Below are 24,401 nucleotides of genomic sequence, written 5' to 3'. Positions count from 1 at the left end.
TTTTAAATGAATGAATGTTATGAAGCATTAATACACTTCTACGTATTCACCTTTCATGGTTCTGAGAAAACTTAGACGACTTTTAGCTTTACGCCAGGCACTAAAGAACCATAATTTAGCTTCTAGGGAGGGTAGGGAGTGAGGGTTTCGTTCCTACATGGTTATAAAGTCATATTAGGCAATATGTGTTAAAACCGTAATTTCAAGGGTAGTAACCCTCCAAACCCCCTTATGGTGCCATTCTCAATTTCTTCTTCAATTCAATTGCCATTCTTCCGATCTCAGTGTGACCTATATCTTTTTAGCTAAAATTGTATTAATAAGACAGAAAAAAAAGAGATTATCATATAATTACTCAAAAAAATATTAGAAAATACATAATCTTCTTTTACTTTTCTTCCCTTTAACTTAAATTTTATTGCATTCTTTAACCTTGTAGCACTTTGTATTCTTTAAATATCCTTAGTTGTAAAATGTAAAAAAGAATACTTCAGTATTACCGTTAGCTAGAGTTCAAAAAAATGAGGAAATAGCCACATAATTAGTTAAATGCCAATTAGAAAATACATATTCTTCTTTAACTTCTCTTTTTTTATATTAAATTTCCTTAGCATTAATTTTACCACACATTATTATATTATTTTCGCTTGCTCTGTAGTTTTGTGATTTATATTTTCTAAGCATAGTGTTTTGTGATTTCATTGGCAAATTACTCCATCATTTAGTAGCCAAGCAACATTTGTTAAATAATTAAAAGTAACACAACGCTATGTAATTTTGATGTTCCGATACATTTTTTTCTGAAGATTCCAATTTGGCACTTTTATTTTATGTTACAAACTAACCATCGTTATCGCTTGAATGACCATCTTTCAATCCATTTGCAATTAACCTGAATGTAATTATTGTGATAGAGGTTCTTTCCATAAATCATGTACACAAACGATTTGAATTTAAATGCGTAACCAAAGGTTTCCGACCGTAAATAACGTTTTCAGATCGGCCTATGCACACAACCGGAAAGGACACGTTCGTCTGTGGTTTGATGTTGTTTTTTCTTCATTGACATGATTACATGATGATGGATAATTAATCTAAATCGATTATTCCTCCGGGATAAAGATTCACAGAAATGTTTTTGTCGTGTCCTTAGTATGAATTTTCACGTATTTAGATCAAAATAAAAACGTTTCACCAAGCATAACATTTATTCGACTCTGAATTCAGTCAATTTTCTTGTGTTTCCTAATCTAAGTTCCTTACAAGTAACCTTTACTTCAGTGAAGGCTTCTAGTTGCAGACGCGCAGGGAACACCACACTGTGCCATTTAATAATTAAAATGGATCCTATTTAGACAGAACTAATTTTGACCGAAGGAAAGTTCGGATTATCAAATAGTTCGGATTATAAAACGTATCAAGCTTTTCACATGCCTTGTGCAGAACATAATCATAAATACTACAGATTGGAGAAAAATGCATTTAAAATGCAAAATCTGTCGTGCTAAGCACAAAAGTGGTATCTGCACTTTTCATCAAAATTGAGTTACGGTCACCAGGTGCTTCTTTGTCACATACTTCACCTAAATACAATGTTTTATAGTCATTTGTCAATAGGAAATATTTCTTTAAAAAATCTGAAAAAGTTGCACCCAAATCAAATACATAGAGGTACAATAGAAACATGGAATGTATATGTTACCGTTAAAGTATGAAATTCTTTATTTTATAGAATACCTAGTTATTTCATGGAATAACTGATCGTGTCCGTTAAAGTGTAAAACTCTCTTGTATTTCTTGGTTTAACTAGTAATTTCATAGAATAACGATCTGCAGCCCGTTAAAGTGTAAAATAATCTATATCATATATCTTGCACGACAAATACATTTACCTCCTCCCCTTGTGTTACCCTCAAAATGATCGTGTAAAACCCAGTGGGTCAACAGAAAATGTGTTTTTTTTAGAAATAATTTTCTTTTGAATTCCAAGTGTCATTTTAGTAATCCTTGTTGTTAAAAATGATTTTATGGTACATTTCTATAAATATAACTTCTACGCTGCATAAATTAGATAAACTGCTTCCTTTTCATTTTAACTGTCTCTCATTAGTTAATTTATAGAATAACTAGTTATTTCATAGAATAACTAGTTAAAGTGTCAAATTAATAACATATTACACACTTTAACGGACACGATCAGTTATTTCATGGAATAACTAGGTATTCTATAAAATAACTGCATTATATATTTTAACGGTAACATATACAATAAATCGGTGAACACAAATTATATCACAAATGTACAATACTGTACGGTACTACTGTGCATAATGTTTGCATTCAATGAGAACCAACATTTGGATGCTTCAATCGCCAAATCGATTAACTCCACTTAGAAAAAAAAAATACTCATTTCTGCTTTAATAGTGCTTTATCAATGCTTAGCATGTAAATTTATATTAAAGTTTTAGTGCAGTGTATTTCTAAATAGGGGTTGCAGAAAATGTAACACAAGGGCCTATTTACTCCCTATGGATAACACCATCTTCTTCGTAATTATTCTTTACTTTTTGTTTTATGGAATTAGTCGATTTGGCAAGTGAGGCATCCATTTATGTCATCTGTGCAGCACGTTCGATGGAGGAAGGAAGATTAATTTCATTTACAATACATCACTACTGCTTTCGGATCAGAGGACATTCGGATTACGAGGATCCGGATTAAATAGGTTTTACTGTACTAACTATACATGCAGAGAGAACAAGAGCCCTGTAGTGATTGACTGTCTAATCCATAAAATTTGAAGCCACTTCACAGCACTTTTTCAGTTTATCTATTTACTTTGATTGACTACTTAAAGTTTAAAATTTAGATAAAAAATACTTTGCTTTTCTATGTTTGATCAAGTTAGAAATACTAACATTAAATTTAAATCTTTCAGAAAAACTCCCCTAAAGGAGTACAGATTTAAAGATTTACTATTAAGGCTGCCTGCTGGTAAAACTCTAAGAAACACCATTTGGATATCAGTTTGGTGCAGAAAATTTTCCGTAAGTACCCAAAATTACGTTTTTTTTATTTTAACGTTTTATGCTGGAAAATTGTCTTTTCTTATTTGTTAATGTAATTCTTATTTGTTTCAATGATTGTTTAAATTTAAAAATATCACCTTTCATTTAATTTTTTCTCAAACATCAGTTTGAATGATTTCAAGGTGTTAGATTTCAAATCTTTGTGGCATTCTAAAACAAGGAAATAAATTTAGATAAGTGCAAGAAGTTTAATTATCTGGTTAGCGTTAAATTTTACTTGTATTTAAGAAAACAAGTGAATTTAACCACAAAAAATATAGTTTCAAACAAATGAAGATTTTTCAATACGGTTCAATCGGCTGGAAACATAATTTAGAAATATTTCAAAAATAAAATTACTAAATATTTTTGAAAATATAAGATAATTTGCTATTAGAGTTACGCTGAAACATTCACTATAGCTGAAATGTAGCACAATAATTCATAAATGTTTTAAAGTATGCTTGTTAAAAGTTTGAAAAGAGAAAATTGTCAAACATTTTATTAATTTGTTTAAGCTTGTTAAACTTTACACATTGAAAGTGCATTAAATGAATTGTAGTGATATTGTTTTCAATCAAAATCTTCGAAAACTTTTATTAAAAAAGTAGAAAATTTTACAGTGCAAAAACAAATCAAAATAAATTTTACACTGATATTAGGATACTATCACAAGCTTGAAATATCTATAAGCTTCTTTTTTCTGTGATGAATGAATTCCATTTTATAGCTATATTTTCCAAAAAAAAAAAAAAAATGCCACCGAAATTGGAAGAATTTGTGTGCAAATATGTTTCTGAAATATAATTAAAAGTAGTTACCTTTATGTGTTAAATGAATATATGTAGTTATAGCAACGACAAAAGTTCAACGTCGGAGACATGTGTTTTGGGGATATAAGGATTTTTTTCAATGCATAAAGAAAGATTTTATTAATGGAAAAAATATCCAGGATAAAAACTAACAATAATCACGCACTTGTACATTTGCTTTTTTTTCAAAATACGCTTTTTCAGAAAAAAAAAGCAATCATTGAACCTGCTTTATAAAATACTAGCGGTACCCGCACGGCTTTGCCCGTAGTAGAAAAATGAAGTTATTTGGTTTGCCTATATATTTACAAATAATGGATGGTGATTTACCCGCCAATTTGCTGAGTTCATTCGCTCGCCCATGTTACGGTTCCACGTTACGACAATTTGGTAGTTTACTCGTCCATGGTATGATAATTTGCTTGGTAAAATGTTCTTAAAATTGGAATAGAAGAAAAACAAAATCGAATTTTCGAAAAATCGCTTCGAGGTGCTTCACCTATTCCTCGAACTAATTCTGTGCCAAATTTCATGAAAATCGGCCAAACGGTCTAGGCGCTATGCGCGTAACAGACCTACAGAGATCCAAACATCCAGAGACACAGACTTTCAGCTTGATTATTAGTAAAGATTACATTGTGTGTTTTTTTGAATCATTAATATTTTTTTATAGTGTATCAAAAAGTAATTGTACAGAATTGTTAGACGTTTTTGAAATGATTCCTTTTTAGTTGATTCAGTGACATTTTAATCTAAAAAGAATTAATGTTAAGTTTCTAATTTTTTGAAATGCCATTCAATGACACATAAAATGCCCTAGAATTATAATGATGTGTGATTAAATGATAACATGTTTCTTCAAAACTGAGTATTTATTCCGTTTTCGTACACATACGGACCTTTAGATTAATAACAGCCGATGACAAATTTCTAACATTTCAATGGCATTTAAACATACATAAGTTTCAATGTATTTAAAGTGACAGCGTGTCCTTCAAAATTAAAACATAATTTCCCTTTCGACTCCCGAGTTTATATTAATTTTTCTACAAGTAATAAAATTGTTTGACACAGAAAAAGGTTATTGTTTCTCATATAGTCTTGAATTTCCGCGAACTTCTTTGAACTTGTAGCTCTTAATCATTTCCTATAAAAAAGGAAACTTAATGCACAAATAGTTGGACATTACTTAAACGTCATAATTACATATTAATTAATTATTCTAACTACGTAGCCATTTCAAGTTCAGTATATCGGTAAAAGATTGATGCTTGTGGCAATGAACTAGAAATGGTGGACTACTGCTTTATTTTCCTCTAATCAATTAACTACTTTCTTCGAACAATATGAGAGAAGACGAAAAGAGAACTAAATTTCAACCACCATTGTTTTTTGCAAAATCTTAAAGAAAAGAAAAAAAAAAATCAAAATGGCAAAGTTTTGTTTTTGTCTTCCCCCTTGTGTGAAAAGTTATTCAAGAAATTATCAATTATTTAAGAACTTAAGAAACTTTGAAATACACTAGTGGACTTAAATCTGGAAATTTTACATTTTTAAAAAAATTTCCTCATTTAATATTGAGACGTAATATTGTGATTATTATATTTATTTACTGTCCCTAAATAATTTATTTATATTTCTCAAATATGTATGTAGTCATTTCATTTGAGTACATATTACCTTTATTTTATTTTTTATTTTTTATTTTTAATGAAACCGCAAACAGAAATAGTTTTCAAATGAATTCTGATTCATTTAGATAATTAGCTTTGGAAAATAGAAAGCAATAGTGTTCCTATAAAATATTGTTTGAATAAATTGATTTAATATTGATTTGATATTGTGAAATTATATTATTGTTATCGCAACATTTGCTATTCTTTAATAATTAAAAATGAAAAAAAAATATAATATTCACACGAAATGAATACATACACATTAGAGAAGTTATAAATAACTGATTTAAGTGAAATAAACCTATTTTAGAATGCTAAATTATAAAATCTTAAAAAAAGGAAAAGTGTCGAAAATTTAGTCAACTACAGCACAACAACACTTCTACTCTACAAACATTCAGTGTTTCTATACTGAACCCAATGAACAAAGATAATGTGTGCGCGTGATGTTTCATTTTTTTTTCACTCTTCACATGTTATTTTTCTATAGAATGCTCAACCCCTTTGCGTGAGTATGATACTTTTCGGTATATATTTGCGCTTTATTCTCGGAAATTTTAACGTAGGCTTTCAATTTTCATGCATTTGTGTATAAGAAGTCATTATGCATCATTACGAAAAAGTATCAACTTTCTAAAAATTTTCTAGCACAATCTCGTTTATCCGGACTCTGGAACCAAAAGCAATCCGGATGAGCAAAAATCCGGAAAATCTGGTTAATGTGGATAATAAACAAAATAAATCCTTAACATTTCAGTCCTACCGTTTATCTCGGTAAAACACCATATTTTGTAAAAGAAAAAAAAAACGTTAACAAGACATTAAAGATATAAAAAAAAAAAAAAATTGTGTTTTAACGAAGATTTGGTCTGTCTTCTGTTTTAAATACGAGTTGCGTTTAAATGAAACATGGCCACGCAAACGCTAAGTAAGTCAAAATAAAAATTCTACTCTACAAACATTCAGTGTTTCTATATTGAACTCAATGAACAAAGAAAATGACATTTCACTTTTTTTTTCACTCTTTACATGTTATTTTTCTATAGAATGTTCAACCCCTTTGCGTGAGTATGATATTTTTCGGTATATATTTGCACTTTTTTCTCGGAAAATTTAACGTAGGCTCTCAATTTTTATGTATTTGTGTATAAAGAGTCGATATGTGTCATTACAAAAAGTATCAACTTTCTAAAAATTCTCAAGTACAATCACGTTTATCCGAGACCAAAGGCGATCCGGATTGAGTAAAAATGTGGAAAATCTGGTTAATGTGGATAATGAGCGAAATAAATCGTTAAACAGGCAGAAATACCATTTATTACGGTAAAACACCATGTTTTGTAAAAGAAGAAAAACACATAGACTTGTTAACAAGTCATTTTAAAATACATACACGAAAAGGAAAAAAAATCTAATCTTTCAACAAAGGTTTGGTCCGTCTTCTGTTTCAAATACGAGTGCGTTTAAATGAAACATGGTCACGCAAACGCAAGTAAATAAAAATAAAACGAATGTTTGGTGCACTTATATCCACGTTCTTGCTATAATAGCTTGAAATCATAAATTATTTCAATGTGAACATAAAATGTTAAAAAATAAAACTCTTCAAATTTGATATGCATAATATGGCGATTCGGATGAACGAAGGCCGTATTAACGAGGTTATTCTGCCTTTAATAACTAAGGATTTGTACGTAGTGCGAGTGTGACTGTATATTTACAGCCGCAACTAATTAACTCAACTGAAAAACTAATTAACTCAAAGTTCCCTCATTACTTTAAATTACAGCACATTTATTTGTTTTAATTCATCTCTTTAACTCATTTTTTTCAATTATAGTCACTTTTTTATTCTGTTAATTAATATTTAAAAATGTTTAGTCAAATTGCCGTTTTCGAAATTAACTTAAAGGAATTGAAATATGTGTATGTTACTAACCTTTCAGAAGCAATGCACTTTCATGCATTTGAATACAATTAAACGCATTGTCTTTGAGAGAGAGCTTCAAATAAAAAAATAAAATAAAAAAAATCCCTCAAATTTATTAAAAAAAAAGGATGAATAATATGAGACTAAATAGTTGCAGTAGATTTTTAATGTGTCTTAATTTACTAAAGTAATTCTGAAAATTCTCACATGCTACCACATTTAGTGCAGTGTTTTAGAACAAAAAATCCCAATATTTCTTAATGCTCCACAAAAAGATCTTATATATATATATATATATATATATATATACAGTGAAACTTTTGTAAGTTGACCACTCGCGGTGCAGTACTTTGGTGGTCAACTTATAAAGGGAGGTAATGATTTTTTTTTATATTTTTTGTCATTTCTTGCACCATGTATTCATTTTTTGAGTAATTCACCCTTATTCTTTCTGTTCAACTCACTTTTATTGTTTAACATTATTGAAAGTGAAACAATAATTAAAAATACTATTCAAATAATTTTGTTATTTTTTCCTTGCTTTTAACTATATTAGACACTGTAGTTTTAGAAATTCCATATGTGCCGGTTAATTTTCTCTGACTTTCTCCATTTTCAATTAATTTTAATATAATATTTCATACTTTTTATTAATCTCAAGTTGAAATAACTTACTTTTTCAAGCCTTTTTTGTACAACTTATAGCACAAAGAGCAATAAGCGCGACTCTCCCAGTTCATAAAGGCAAAATTTAAAAGTCCGATCTCTTAATTCCTTGCACCAGAAACATGTAACTTTACTCAGCAGGCCCAGATCTGCGTACCCGAGAGGCCCGCGCCCTTAAAGGGGCTAACGGCCCTAGAAACTGAAGAAAAAATAGAAAAAAAAAAACAAAAAAACTAGCATTAAGACTTATTCACTTTACAAATAGACACTGCTGGCCACAAGGGAGGAGCCCTACATATTTTGTTGTAGGGGGCCCAAAATGTATAGATCCGGGCCTGCTCTTTTTAGCACAATTCCTGAGTTGCCATAACATATTGCAACTGAAAGAAAAGACTTTTCTACTCACACCTATTTTCATTAAACAGAGTAAAAAAGCTATCTCAAATAGAGCAACAAATGAAAAACAAGTTTGGAGAATAAAGAGCAGCATAAGCTTTATGCTGCTGTTTAGTTAGTAAAATGCTAGTCTGTCATCAAAGCATTAAAAACATTTTTGGAAAGCTATCAAAAAAATAAATAAACAAATAAATGAATAAATAAATAAATAAATAAAAAATAAATAGTAATAAATAAATAAATAAATAAATAAATAATGAAATAAAATAATTCGCTGAAGAAAGTTAAAAAAAATAAACAAGTAGTCAACTTACAAAGGGTTTTTTACAATACTCCAAACCAAATTTGGCGTACATTAGTGGTCAAGATAGACAGGTGTTTAAGATAGAGAGGTGGTCAAGTTACAGAGGTTTTCCTTCATTATATGAGATAGGACTAATTCCGTTCCTGACAAAAGCGGTTAACATAGACAGGTGGTCAACTTACAAGGGTGGTCAACTTTACAGGTTTTACTGTATATCACTTTGATCAAATTCAATCTATTTTAAAAAGTTTTAACGTTACAAAGAGCATTTCGTATCAGGCGGATGTCTTAATAATATGAGGCGAAAATAATGTAAGACTATCAATCAGATTTTGTTTTAGCACATTTTGTGAATTTCTTTGAAACAAGTTTCTAAATTTTATTACTTTTTCAAATATGACAGTGAATAAATTTGCTCTTGATTCCATTTTCCCTTTTGATGGAATTCATTTTACGCAAACATGTTGTTCCGAGAGCCACCGAAAGGATCAAAGAAAATCCTCACGTTTCGGCACTTCATTTTAACCATAAATAGGTTCATCAAATCCAGTCCACCTTTGAGGATAATCAAACTTTCATGTCTGACCGTCTGGCAATCCCTAAAAGTAGGCCACTGTTTGCTCTTGAGGCAAAAGGGAACTTAAAGGGGTAGACACAGAGTTTGATTTATTACTGCATCGCCTCAATGACACACCGGTAAGCATTAGAAGGAAGACTATAGGATGTTATCGAGTATCAATGAAGTTTCACCACTTTCCAAAGAATGTAAAAATGTCTATTTATTACCCTCACGATGTGCCTGGGTCACTATTTGGCCTAAATATTAGTGATTGCTTTTGTTTCCGAAAGAAAGTTCAGGCATCAAAGAATTCAGATCTAGTTTAGTTTGAGAAGCGCAAAATCTTCAGTGACCTTTATTGAAATTTTCAGACTTGCCTGTCACTGGTGTCACTGAAACAATGGCATTTGTTTTGAAAGTATTGATCGAATCGGGTAATTCGGTAGATAAGAATAATGTAGGTTGGATATCGAATGAAAATAGGGATCTGTTCTCTGATGTCGTTTACAGATTTCTTTAAATCAATGCTTATCAATTTTATCCAAAAGCAAAAGTTGAACTGCTTTCTTTTTATCTTTGTCAATCTGCGAGTGCAGATATTTTTAGTGCATGTTGAATGCAGCTCATGAGTTGAACATTATCCTCCATTAGTTTTTACAACCTTTGTTTTAAGAATGAATTTAAAGCAACTTTTAAATGTTATTTACTTATTTTATTTTCAGAGATGTATGTTTTTCAAACGCATAAATGATTTACGTATAAAAATAAAACTTTAATATTAAAAGAATAATTTGCATTAGGATTGTTTTTGATTTACACATAAGAAGATATTTTTTCACAAAAAACTTCTTTTGCTAATTAATGTTTTAACTGCTGCGATATGCGAAACATTGCTTCATTGTAATCTGTTGTCTGCATTTAGTTTTTAACGATTACAATTGAATCGTTTATTTCAAAAACCAGTCGATCTAAAAAAATTGCTAATTTTAGAAAAACATCTGTTCATCATATTAAATTGTTCATTGATGATTTTAACATTGTTTATTAAAAGAAATGTACCTCAATAAGTATCCCCTTTAATTTAAAACACTGTTTTCCTAAGAAAAACATTTTAATACGAAGTTTAAAAATGCTGTTTCGATATTTTAAAGCTTGTAGCTTGACAGGTTTTTGAAATAAATGATTCAATTGAGGCAGTGAGAAGCAAAGGGATGTAAGTGGACATTTTCAAGTTTTGAGTAAAACGCGTTTAAAGATTAGATCCTAGGTAGGCTTTCATTGAATTTTTTTTCTAAAGCATACTGTATAGCAGCAGTTAAAAGAACAGCGAGTACCATCTCTTGCCCGATAACAGACAAGAGGTTCTCCTAACATTTGCACTAGTTTTCTCAAAATTTTTATTTTTACCACTTAACATTCTTTTGCTTCTCACTGCCTCAATTCTGGTATTAAAATTATATATCTAGTTTACATAGTAGGGCAATATGGGGCAAAGTGAAGTGGTAAAATATTTTAACAGTATGCAGCGGCAACTATATAGCAATATTTTAAATATGTTCCTAAACGTATAGTTGATTCCAGTCATAAAGTGCGAGAAAGAACTATGTAAAAAAATACAAGTCATATTTAAAATTTGATACACATTTTGTAATATTTTATGGTTTTTTGTTAATATAAACTGATCAAGTTTTCGTAATTATCATTTAAAGTAATAAATGAGGTTGTCTTATGCCCAGTGCAGTGCTTACTTAGTATTGTTAGGCATATTTTGAATTTAAATGTTTACTGCAATTTTTATTAATCACTATTTTATCAACTCATTTAGATTTTCTCATATATTAATTAATTTATTTGTTTATTGTTGTATTACTTATTTATTTATTCATTCATTAGTTTATTTATTCATTAAAGAAAAAATATTTTATTAGCCAAATGTAATTTTTTTTTGTTTGAAAAGTATTTTGTTTTCACTCCCCCCCCCATATAAAAAAAAGTGAAACTTGTTGTTGAAGGTACCTACTTCTTGCCAATACCGAAAAATAATATTTCAATACAAGTTTCATTATAAAATACATTACTCGCTCTTAATGCACTGTAATTTTCAAATAAAGCTTATGATTCATTCATTTTGAAAAAGACAAGTTACCATAACTATTTCACTTTGCCCACGTTCAACTTTTGAAATAGGTAACTCGAATTCTCGTAGTATTCAAAGTTAACGGAAACTGATTTTACTTTTTCATAAGTGCTAAAAGGTGAACCACAATTGATTAATTAAAATAAAATATCAAGTGTTAATAATACAGAATTGGATTGTTGACCATTTTTCAAAAATATATTTTCTAAAAGAGCGTGGTCGAAAACATGGGGTGAGTTATTTATTTATTTTTGTCGTAATTTTAAATTATTTTCTCTCTTAAAAAATAATTTTAAAAGACGTTCAGACGTTGTCTTCATTTTCGCTGCTGACGTCACAAGTGAGCAAGTCGCTAGGGTTACCAGAATCAAGTTTCAAGACATTGCCAACTTCTCCAAATGAATATTTCATCGAGTTAATTGCTCGCAGGGAAAAATCACTAATAAGCGATAGAGGTTCGCCAGAAAAGACAACCACACGCTCTAATTCAAGATGGCTTTCTTCACTTGTGACGTCACACGATGAAACATTTTGTTTTAGGAAACTGACATTAAAAAAAAATTAAATGTGGGGAAAATTAAAGAATTTTCAGGATGCATGTCTTTTTTTTTTTGCTGATTCTATCAATTTTAGTGAATAAAAATAGTACTTTTGACTTAACGAAACATCCTTATTCCGTAAAATTCGTTTAGTAGGAAAAGATAAATTTGTACATGCCGAAAACACACACACACACTCTCACATACTACATACGCAGAGAGAGAAAGCTTTGTGGCTTATTTGTAATAAATTAAAATAAAACTCTTGAATGTTTTGCTTTGTTATATATATACAAAGGTTTATTTATCTTATACCTTGCACTACTATATTCTTCCCTTTTCAACATTATGATTTTTTTGAAGTAAGCAATATTGTCTCTTTGTTCCAAGTATAGTGCCTAGAAAGAGTAGTGTGCCGATCGACGGGGAAAAACCAGATGGCGCTGCGCTCGAGGTGTACGTTATGCTCCTCAATCAGACTCGTTTTAAATCAGCGATTGCATGCTCATTTCGCAGTTTAAAAGCCCCGTTTTTCGGATTGAACTTATTTCTGCGCAAAAGATAAATTCTGTAATAAGTGCTATTTGTTACATGGGTGTTCATTTATTTTTTGAAGCATATAAAATTACCTTATGCTAATTTATCTTCAATGAAAATAGTAGACTATAAGGGACCATTCATTAAGTACGTAAGGGGCCCGAGGGGGAGGGGGGTTGGAAAAGCCTCTACGTACCTTTGGGGGGGGGGGGGGGGTCAAACTCATTCTTAAGTAATATTTACCAAGTCGGTATTTCACATTAGAAATTGCGCGGTCAACAAGTGATTTGGCAGAGATTATGTTCCATTTGCGTATGGAAGGTAAGAAACGTGTTAGGATAAGATGTTTTTTTATTTGTTTTATAAAGAATGAATAGTGTAAAATATCATAAAAGAGTCGCATTATGTATGGCATGTTTTATTTTTAATTAATATTACATCAAAAAAAAAAAAAAAAAATGTCGAAAAAACATTCAGTTTAGATTCTAACTTTTCAGTAACTATTTCTTTACGCAAAAAGTTAAATTTAATAATGTGAATTTAATAACGATTCCAGTGATGTAACGATTCCAAGATTTGTTATTTTATCATTTTGAAAAACTAAATGGAATCTTACGGAAGAATAGGGGGGGTGGGGGTGTGAAAAAACTTACGTACCCTTACATGGGGAGTGGGGGATCAAAAATTGCCAAAATCATCCTTACGTAATTAATGAATGGCCTTAAGTATTCAATAACTGCGCGTCTCTTATTTCTCTACTAATAATAAAGCTACGTGGTTATTTCAGTTTCATCTGCGGAAAGATCAACTTTTATTTTTTTCAAACAGGGAACATTTTTTTTAACTGCATAATTCCTGATGGACCTTTTCTTTGGTAATTTTTTAGTAAAGTATGTTGGCAGATTTGGGAAAATTGTCGGAATTGCCTCATCTTTCAAAAAAGGTTTTCCCCGAGGAATCAAAACTTCCTCACCATTTATAATATGCTTAAAATGCGTTTTAATAAAATGTTTTTCGAAATGCAGAGCACAAAATGAGCAATATTTATCAAAAACTTTATCTAACATGGGAATTAACGAGTTCCACTTTAGTTTTTCTTCATCTGCTGGAGTTTTAAAAAGCGTAACTTTTTCCTTGCATGTTTTGTACCCACTTTTGCACCCTGGTACGAAACAAGATGAAGCTTTATTTCTTCCAACGTTCAACTTTGATGCCTCCATTAAAAGCCTTAAACGCTGTTTCATGAAATATTCACGAAATAAAGGTAAAAAAGAGAAACCCGGAACTAAATTGTAACAAAATCCCGCGTCTACTAATGTAAACACCGCGAAATTGAACGTACATCTCGACCGCACTGCCATCTAGCTGTTTTCATACAATTTGTCTTCAAGAATCGTGGGGAAAAAAGTGCCGGTCGACACACTACTCTTTTTAGGCACTATAGTTCCAAGCCAATGATATTGTTCCATCGTCACTGAGTGTTAGGCTTATGCTTGTTCTGATGATCAGATTGTCGTCGAGAGCATGCACGTGCATTTATTTACTAAAAACAAAACCTTTCTTCAATGGCTTGCCATCCCGGCCTTGGCTTTCCACAGAATTGATTTCCAGGTTGCCCTTTTCTCAGATATACTGCTTCAGCTTTAATTTTAAGAATGTTCATATCTATTTCGAGGGAGTCAATCCACTGGAACCTAGGTCTTCTCCATTATCGACTTCCAGATGGTTTGGCTTCAGAGATCCTTTTGGTTGGTCGGACAACGTTCATTCTGGTCACATATTCTGCCCAATTCAATCTTTAAAAAAAAAGAAATTAATTTTATGATGTCTGGACAACCCATTAAGGTTCTTTGAAACTACGAGCGTTTACCGACAGCTCATTTACGATATCCAGTATTTAAATTCCGCTTTTATTAGAGATCCTCTGTCCGAAATAATCATAAACGAGCTGTTCTAGCGAGTAGCTATCAAGAGATGCCATGTCCTCTCACAAAAACTGAGGTTAGCTACACACTGGTAGCATGGTGCGGCTCATCTTTTACATTCAAGATAAAAGCTGTAATAGTATTTTGTGTATTCAATTGGCTCAACTGCCACGTTTGCACCTTAAAGTGTAATAGTTTAAACCCTAGGATTATATGCAAAGACAAACCACCTAAGTACTAAAAGTGATATGCAAACGCTTAATAGATAAATAAAAGCCTAAAGGAAATGAAATAAACTAAAACAACCAAATAAATTTTTCGTCCCCCCCCCCCCCCAAAAAAAAAGTTTTAGTTTAGACAACCTACCATGAGTTAAAATTTAAGACACGACCATAAATCAGAACTTTGCAGCTATGACGTCATTGTAACCATAGCAATGTCACTTGAAAGTAAGGATTCTTTAATGGATGAAGTAAGAGCTTTTAATTAGCTTTCAGGATCTCCGCTTCGTTCTTAAAAGAAAATACTATGTAAAGCATACATTTTCCCGTTTATATAATTTGCTGCATAGTTACATTACTTTAAGAACATGAATCGAAACAATGTATGTGAATTTCGTTTCTGTGCGTTTTTGGAAGAAATATAATAAAAACTATTACAGTTTTTACGATCCAAATTATGACAAAATGTGAATAAAGTTCGTATTTAAAATGCAACATGACACTGCTCTAACGCGTTACATTTCAATCTATAAAAGAATCTTCTGAAAATTCAAAGAATCGGTGATGCAAATCCCTAAGGACCGTTGTTTTTTCAATGTTACGAATCGGAAACTATGTTCTGGAAATTTCCAAAAGAACCAACCAATCCTCATTTGATATTAATAAATGATTGCTTCAACAGCTGTTTAATTAGGGTTTTGTTATCTAGACTATTCTGGACATCTTGAATCTTCTTCACAGATTTTCACCCATACACACAAATCATTACCAGGAGATCATTTCGCAAGTTGGAGTTGAAGACTATGAAAGAAAAGACTCCCTGGCTATGTCTGCTGCTGAGGAGGGTGTGAATCCTCTTGGGGATCTCCCATTTAGTGAGGTTTCCATCAAGGCAAAAAGAAATTCCCACAGACGAATGAAAACTCCTCCCACCCACTCATGGCACCCATAAAATGTCCGCGTGAATCTTCCAGACTCACACTTATATCCCACCAAACCACCTACTCCAGATTTTTGAGTGACCATACATAAGCCCTCATATTTTGCGAGACCCATAAGACTTTTCCGGAATGCCACTGGTGTTCTGCTGATGAGGCCTAACCTGCTCACATTTTGGTTTGTTTGGGATTTACAAAGGATGAGGCCTTTTGAGACTCACAATTATTTTTGGACTTTTTGGAGATGTTCGGATTCATGGGGATTGTCTATCCACGCTAGACAATACGAAGATAAGTCAAAAAAAAAAGCTGCTAATTAGCAGTCAAATAGTCTGAAGTTGGTGCTTAAAATAAAAAGAGAAATTTCGTTTTGCTAAAATAAGAATGCAGTAATTACAACAATGATACTTGGTTTGCAGTTTCGTTTCCTTTTCACCGCATATCGTCGCCGCAGAGCAACAATAAGATATCTTAGTGTTGTTTCTGTGATTAGATAAAATATAGTAAGATATCTAATCCCAGAAACAACATTAAGGTACCTTACTGTTGCTCTGAGGTGACGATATTACCTAATATAGCATGTTACATGTACCAAGTATATTTAAATTTTATGTGATCTGCTCCGCGAGCTTCATCCTATGATGAAGCGCGGTCCTTGAATAAAGAAAGATTAGATAAACGTTTTATGAGTTTTGTTTTAAAACCTAAAGATATATTTCCGAATTAATTATTTTTACAGACCATTCTACTTTAGCTAAAATATTACCATAATTAAATAATAAAGTATCAAACTTGAGAGAGTCTAAAACTTAGAAAAAAAAAGTGCAAAGCTTTTATTTGTAACTCTGCTTTGGAGCAATTGGACAAACATTATATTCAGGACTAGTGTTCATTTGATACAGAATCTTGTTTAACTCAACGTATTGCTTTCTGAGTTGAAGCGAACACAAAATGGAGTTTACCAAGATACAAATACACATGTCGATTTATTTATGAATTGTTTTTGAAGAGTGGGCAAACTTACAATTCGTAAAAAGTAGAGAGATATGCATGTTTAGATTGGATTGTTTTTTAAAAAGTCTATAGAGATGTGAGAAAGAGCTGACATGTTCGAAATTAAAATTCACAAAACTAAATAAATAAACAAGAAAATAAAAAAAAATATCGGAAGTCAACACTTCAAGTTAAGTTTTTCAATTTGTGTCCATAATTCTAATTGAAAGCTAATATTTTCTTTTTATATGCAGGCGAACTTTGGTGAGATTTTTATCCCTGAAGATCTGCTCATACCGCAACCTGTGGAAATTGGTAGAATTCCAACAAAAGAACATGGTGTCTCCTCTGGACCAGTGATGGTGGTAGATACGCAGACACTTCTTGTTCCTGAATTTACTTATGACGGACTTGGACCAGGTAAGGTATTTTACGATTTTTACTTCAATTGCCTTGTATATGCATACATTTTTAATTTTTTTTTAATCCGATCACTTAGTAATGCAATCTGATAACAATGTGTTAACTCTTAATCTTGTAGCATTACCGTTTTCTCTTCTTTTCGTCATTTTAAAAATCAGTATAGTTATTTATGATTTTTCAGTTTTTTTGTGATCGGCCAAAGATAAATAAATAATCCCTCTTTCTCTCTTTTTCTCTAATTTAGAAAAACTAATATGATATTTTTGGTTTATGCCACCGAAGTAGGTTAAAAATCTCACTAATTTGATTTAATCTCACTAAGTTGAATAAAAAATATCATCGTAAAAAAGATAAAAAAGGAAAAATAAGTGACAAATGGAACCACACGCAAGTGCTAACAACTTTTGTAGACAAATTAAGGTTTTGAGACATTTGAATTAAGTCATTAGTGGAAAAGATTTTAGTAATTAATACAAAGTGTTATTATTATTGCTTTTGGAGTAAGAAAAATATTTTAAGCGGAAACTTAAACTCTCCGAGGATCGGTAAAGTTTGTCCACGGATTACTGCCAATCAGTTAGACCAGCTTTTGAGAATCCCTGTGCTAAAAGATGCAATAAAAATTACAAACTTTAGCGATTTTCTGCCGAAATCTAATAAAATAACAATTAGCAATATAGTTTGGGTTGTTTAAGAATATAACTATTAAAACTACTCTATTAATGAGATTGAAGCAAAATTTTGAATGATATTGCGAGATGAACGGGCTCTTGTTTTAATTCTATTCTGCGAAACAAATGTAATTTATTTATATTTAACATTTCGCGAAATAGAGCAAAGACGGCAGTATTTTTGTAGCAGCTTAAGGCTAAGAGGTGGGGTAAGATGGAGAAGAGTCTTTTTGTACTATTCACTTATCTATATAAAAAAAATCAGTCTCTTTCACTCTCTTTAATTTTAAGAAGCATATTTTTTAATAAATGCCGAGCTCATCAACTCTTATTGCCAGAAATTTGACCTCTAAATGAGGATAATTTTTGAAATGAAAATTTTCTGTATGTATCTAACTTAAAAAAAAGGGAAACAAGTTTTTTTTTGCTTTGATAACATGGTAATTTTTTTCTTATTTATATTAAGTTGAAACAATGCCATTTTACAGCATTTTATACAAATGTGAAGTCTCCGCAACATGACACCCCTTTGGCTGTACCTATTTAACTTAATGTTTGATTCTCACATTATTTTTTTATTGAGTTTATGTGATATAAGAACGAACTCAAAATAAAGCAATGCGCTATTCAAACAATAAATTAAGCAGTTATAGCGAAAAAAGTGTCATGCTGCGGACTCTGTATTTGGACAAAATGCTGTGAAATGGCCCAACAATAAAAGCTAGTAGTTAATCCTTAAAAAATATTCAATCCACATAACGAAGTGACATTGCAAATACTTTGAAATTTGAAGTAAAATTGAATGTCATTTTAGTAAGATACTACCTATAATAGAAAATATAAAAAATAACCTATAAAAGAAATACGTACATTCTAAAGCTAGTAACATTTGGACACATCAGTGCATATGTTAAAATGACATTTTGAGAACCCTAAAACTTTTAAAATGCCATGCAAATTTATAATTCAAATTAATTTTGGGGAAAATGCAGACTATACTATACCATACTTTAAATTAAATCTAACCAATATACTTTAAATAACATGTTAAAAATTTGAGGAAATTGAAATAAATAAATAAATATTTAAAAACAGAGAAAAGTAAGTAAATATATATAAGTAAATAAACAACAAATTAAAATAACTAATTTGTCTCAGTAAGATTTCTTACTGAGTTTTTTCTCTCAAAAAATAAGAACTATTTAAAGATCCAATTTTTTTCAAGAACTCATGGGGAACATTTTTTTTTTAACGGACTATATTGAGAAAAAATATAGCAATAATAAAACATATTAGCTTGGTAAATTCCTCTTTTAAATCAACTTATATGCTAATCATTTATCATATAACGAAGAATTATTCTGTTAGGAATATTCTCCATTCTTTATTTTTCTTACATATTACAGCAGATAATGTGATAACTTTTCTGTTGGGATAACATATTGCAGAACTTCGAAGGAGTGAGGAACAATTCTTCATTGTACCCTATAAAGCTCCTATTTGATAGCAAAATGTGGTTGTTTCCTTCAGTCAAAAGTAGTACTTTTTGTCACTGAAATTGATTTAAATATATATATATATATATATATAAACCCAGAAAAGACTTTTATTTTCCCAACAGTTATTTTTTTGATTAATTTTTTCAAAAGTCTGATTTTTCAAACAAGGCGTGGTCTTGATGACGTCACAAATGATGCTCTTTGGCACATTTTTCTACTGCGTTTCCACGTTATGATAATCAAGAAGCGAAATAAAATTGCGCTCTACGCTTGCTATCAGCCCTCTCGTTGCCAATACACGTGAGTAAAGATGCAAATTAAATATTTTGCTCTGCGAATGGCAACAAAGAATGGCCTTTCGTCATTTATGATTTCATTGGCAGAAGCATAAACAATGAAAGCGCACCGATTTGAGTATTTTTTTAAATACTAAACCTAAGCAGATTATTTTAAAAATGGTCAGATCCTACGTTTTTTAAGCATGCTCTTTCAGAAAAAATGCTTTTAAAATTTTGGAAACGACCCCATTATAGTCGCTCGAAAAAAAAATTTAAAAAAAAAATTAGGAGCAAAAGTAAAAATTGATTTTTATTTTGCAATCACTATTCATTTATTGGAGATGAATCAAATTAAGATTGATTTAGATCGTGAATTTCTCCTTTGAACGAAAACACATCACTAACATGCAAATGCAATAACTCTTTTTGAATATAATTACGAGGTGGAAAAATAACTTTAATCAAAATTTTGATCTCACGTAAAAAGTATTGGAAACCTTGAAACACTCAGGTCATCGATTTGATGACCGAATATATTTGCATCTACTAGAGGAAATAATAACTCCGGCAAAGGCAAGGACGATTATGTTCAATAATGTACATTTTTTTCCTTGTAGAAAGCATTTTTAGAACTACCAAAGACCTCATTTCACTAATTTGTTTTTATAGTCCTTGAACTACGTTTAAACTTCGGCGGATGTTCATTTTTCAGTACTGTAAAACCATTTATTTTCTGGAGCGGTAATTTTTGCTAAAATGAAGATAATTGCTATTTTGCATACTTAAAATTTTAGCAAATTTTATATGAACAGAACAGAAAGCTGTTGAAAAATATATAAAGTTCAAATATTTCGCGAGGCTTTAATTTTTGTGATTCCACGGACACGAAAATCTTGAAATTTAAAGCCCTGCAAAAATGGTTTGACCCCCGTTTCGCTGAGACTAAAATCCACCCCCCCTTCACTAAGAAATTACCCTAAAATAAGGAAAACTGCAATCGGTTACTCTTTCGGTTAACCGACACAATTTTTCCGAAAATAAAACATGATATAATTAAGGGGGTCCAGGACACATTTTGAAATTTTTTTTTATTAAATACTTTAGAGTTTTTAAAATTTTTGTACTGATTCACCATCTATTTAATAAGCAAAATCATAACTTAATTTTTTTTTATTTAAACTTAATTAGTTTTTTTTTTTTAAATGGGGTTTTCATAACCGACTTCAAAAAAGGAGGTTATGATTTCGTATTGCGGCTTTTTATGTGTGTTTTCGAATTATTCCAATACTACTGGACCGATTTGAAAAAACATTTTTTTGTTTGGGTATACTTCCCAGATGGTCCCATTGTAATTTGGTCTGGATCTGATAAGGGGTCTCGGAGAAATTCAAGAAACTTTAAATTTCATACGTCATGATCACGTGGTGTTGCTGTGATTGGTGTATTTTCACACCTAAGCTTTTGGCTTTCTCTTGAACGATATTTAATTCTCGCGGCACATTGACGATTAATTTTCTCAACGCTGCGCCGCATGGTAATTTTTTATTATAGGTGTTACTAATGTATTTATTACTGCGTAGCAAAGCAGTAAATTAAATATATTTTGCTACTTTAATAGTTGAATCAATTACCTTAATATTTTATTTAATAATAACTTTCTTTTGGCACTAAAATATAAAGTTCTTTATTTAATATTAAAATTTTTAAATATATTTAGTGTTCAATTGAGGGGGAATTGAATACAGAACACCTCTCCCCCACGATTTAATTTATATTCTTTAATAATATGCATTATAACTGTGTATGATGTCTGAAGTTTGACCAATATTCTGGATTTACTGTTTTACGATGACGCCAGTTCAATTTGAAATTAGGGTTATATTAATTAGCAGGCTTCAAAAAAAGGAGGAGGGTCTTAACTCGTCGGATTTGTTTTTCCTTTGTACAATGTTCCATAAATACTCGAAGACACCTGTACCCAGGGGCGTGCACAGGGAGGGGGGAGGGACACCTGTTGGCCCGAGCCTGGAGGGGGCCCAATATTTTTGCAACTAACCGTGAAATATAGGGGTAAACAATGCGGAGAGGGGCCCGGAAAAGTCATTTGTGATGAGCTCCAAAATTTCTGTGCATGTCCCTGCCTGTACCGATAAGGAAAAGTCTTTTTTTGTTTGAAACAGCATAGTTCCTCGGCGGTCTAATGTTAATCAAGTTCAGGTTTGATGAAATTGAAGGAACTCTTCAAATATCATACTCGCATTTAAATTGATTTGTACTTAGTGAACCGGTTTTTATGCTTTTTTTTTTTTGTTTAGTAGTGGTTTTGTTTAGGGGTGGTCTAACTTAGGTTCCAAATCTTTGATTTACCCTATTTGTTCTTTAGGGAGAAGTTAAGGGTAAAACAGTAAATTTCATGCAATTTCCCTCACAAACGATTAAATATAAAACCCATTGATAAACAAATTCCATAAAACAAAGGTTTATACTTTTTTTACCTATAGTTAAAGAAAGTACTAAAATATATATTATTAAGAGTAATGATAATGAAAATTTTGAATTAAGGATTCTCTGAAGCAAACATAGAATTCATTCTAGTGGAATTTTTAATCTTCATCTATAGTGAGGCCATGTGAAGAAACATGCGACTTTTATCACAAGTTACATGACACTAATTGCGAAACATAAATTACAATTTACAATGTTACAATTCTAAAATTTACAATTTTACAAATTTAAACTTAAAGCGATTTTTTTTTTATTTTAGTGATTCGTGCATTTGCTTTCGGAAAGCAAACTTTGATAAAGTTGAACAAATGATGAAGACAATTTTTTTTTGTACATAGTTAGGCATTTGAAAAAGCCTTTCTTCACAGTCGTCGGAAGTCTCCGAGACTCTCGCCGTGTTATTTACACCACTAAAAAGCAAAAAATAAATTACTTTTAAATAAAAAACCGCCTTCAAAAAATACTCAGGAACTAAAAAGCAAAAAATAACTGATTACACTTACATTCTATTTCCTACTCAAGCATAGAAATGAAATTTATTTTACAATTCCAGTACAAAAATCAACTAAACTAAACACCGAATTATAAAATAAACAATGATTTAAATTACTATACGATGAATTATTTTAAATACCTAACTAATTATATACGATCTCTTAATTTTTAATAACCTTTTGAACTCGAGGCCTCCTATAAACTACTACGTAACGTAACTGACAACCCACGTGAGTTGAACACTAATTTAACTAAACGCGAAATTGGTCTTTAAATCTAAACCTACTCAGTTACGTTAGGAGGCCTCGACTTCACTCACGTCACTCACTTCACTCTTTCAACTCACGTGGGTTGTCAGTTACGTTACGTAGTAGTTTATAGGAGGCCTCGACTTCAAAAGGTTATTAAAAATTAAGAGATCGAATATAATTAGTTAGGTATTTAAAATAATTCATCGTATAGTAATTTAAATCAGTATTTATTTTATAATTCGGTGTTTAGTTAAGTTGATTTTTGTACTGGAATTGTAAAATAAATTTCATTTCTATGTTTGGGTAGGAAATAGAATGTAAGTGTAATCAGTTATTTTTTGCTTTTTAGTTCCTGGGTATTTTTTGAAGGCGGTTTTTTTTTTATTTTAAAGTAATTTTTTAAATTGCTATAACTTCAAAATATTCTATGTCAATTTTCAATTTTTTTTCTAGAAATTATGCAGAAATATCTAAGTTTTAACTTTTACTCTGTGATTTTAAAAATATTAAATTCAGTGAAAAAATAAAATTTTTGAAGAAAAAATTTTAAAAATTCGAAGATACTTAAAAAGAAAAAAAAACATATTTTCGGCAGTAAACACTTTTTAAAAATTCGACGAATAAAAGTTAAAGTAAACTGTTTGAAAAAGATATTCTCCAAATTCCATTACTTTATTTTTATCGGTTCCTGACTTATAAGAGTTTGAATGGAAGAAATTGTGAAAAATTGCATCATTTAGAAAAACGCATTCAAAGTTTTAAAGTTAAATGGGATTTTAGTTAAATGCATGCCACCAAAAGAATTATATCTTTCTTTCTAATTAAGATAGAAACAAGATTCAAACGTCCTTAAGCAGAAGAAAACGGAGTAGTTTTTAAAATGATAATTTTTTTCTTCTTCAAAATTTGACGATTTTCGTGTCCCGGACCTCCTTAATGTATTTATTATTAGAAAGATATTTGTATACATATTTGATGATTTCACAGTCGTCAATAGTGTAAATACGAAAACAAATTGTTAACACCTTGCCAGAGTACTGATATCTTAATTCGATTTTGTTCTAGTACGTGGTGCAGTATTTTGTAAATACAGTATTTTCTAGCATTTTTTAGAGGAAGTTTAGCATTTTTCTGTTTCAAAATCAGGCAACTCTGTCACCGATTTCTTATAAACGCTCCCATAATGCTAAAAAACATTTGAAAGATGCATATTGTTAAAAATCTTTCGTAATATTTACTTGTTTGTTTGAAAATATTATATTTTTAGTTGTTAAAAATAATTAAAAAAATAAATAAAAGTGAAAGACAGACGTGACTTAAGTAAGAGAAAAGATTCTTGGCCGTTTTGTGCTGACACAAAATTTCATTTTCCATTTTTCCCTAGTTTCCGTCTTTTCGCCGTCCTGAAATCCTTAAATATCTTGAAAGATAAGATTGAAAGAGAAAAATAGGGGGGGGGGGAGGGAATTTCATGTGAATGAAAGGTAGGGGACACCGCGAAAATAAGTGCGTTTACAGAAATAAAGAAATGTAAAATAAAATAATGAATATTGAGTGAAAACTTATGCGCTGATT

The 24,401-nt window shown here is 30.8% G+C and overlaps 1 protein-coding gene across 1 annotated transcript in view; it reads left to right on the top strand.

Annotated features, from left to right (window-relative positions):
* LOC129225567 (protein Skeletor, isoforms B/C-like) overlaps positions 1-24,401 on the top strand; it is a 113,507-nt gene that overhangs the window by 28,467 nt on the left and 60,639 nt on the right. The window contains exons 4-5 of the mRNA XM_054860013.1: positions 2,942-3,050; positions 16,959-17,124. Coding sequence (XP_054715988.1) covers positions 2,942-3,050; positions 16,959-17,124 — 275 coding nt within the window. The remainder of the gene's footprint in view (positions 1-2,941; positions 3,051-16,958; positions 17,125-24,401) is intronic.

The sequence above is a fragment of the Uloborus diversus genome, chromosome 7, assembly GCF_026930045.1.
Source record: "Uloborus diversus isolate 005 chromosome 7, Udiv.v.3.1, whole genome shotgun sequence".
Taxonomy (NCBI): Eukaryota; Metazoa; Arthropoda; class Arachnida; order Araneae; family Uloboridae; genus Uloborus; species Uloborus diversus.
This window is presented reverse-complemented; position numbering and strand designations above follow the sequence as displayed.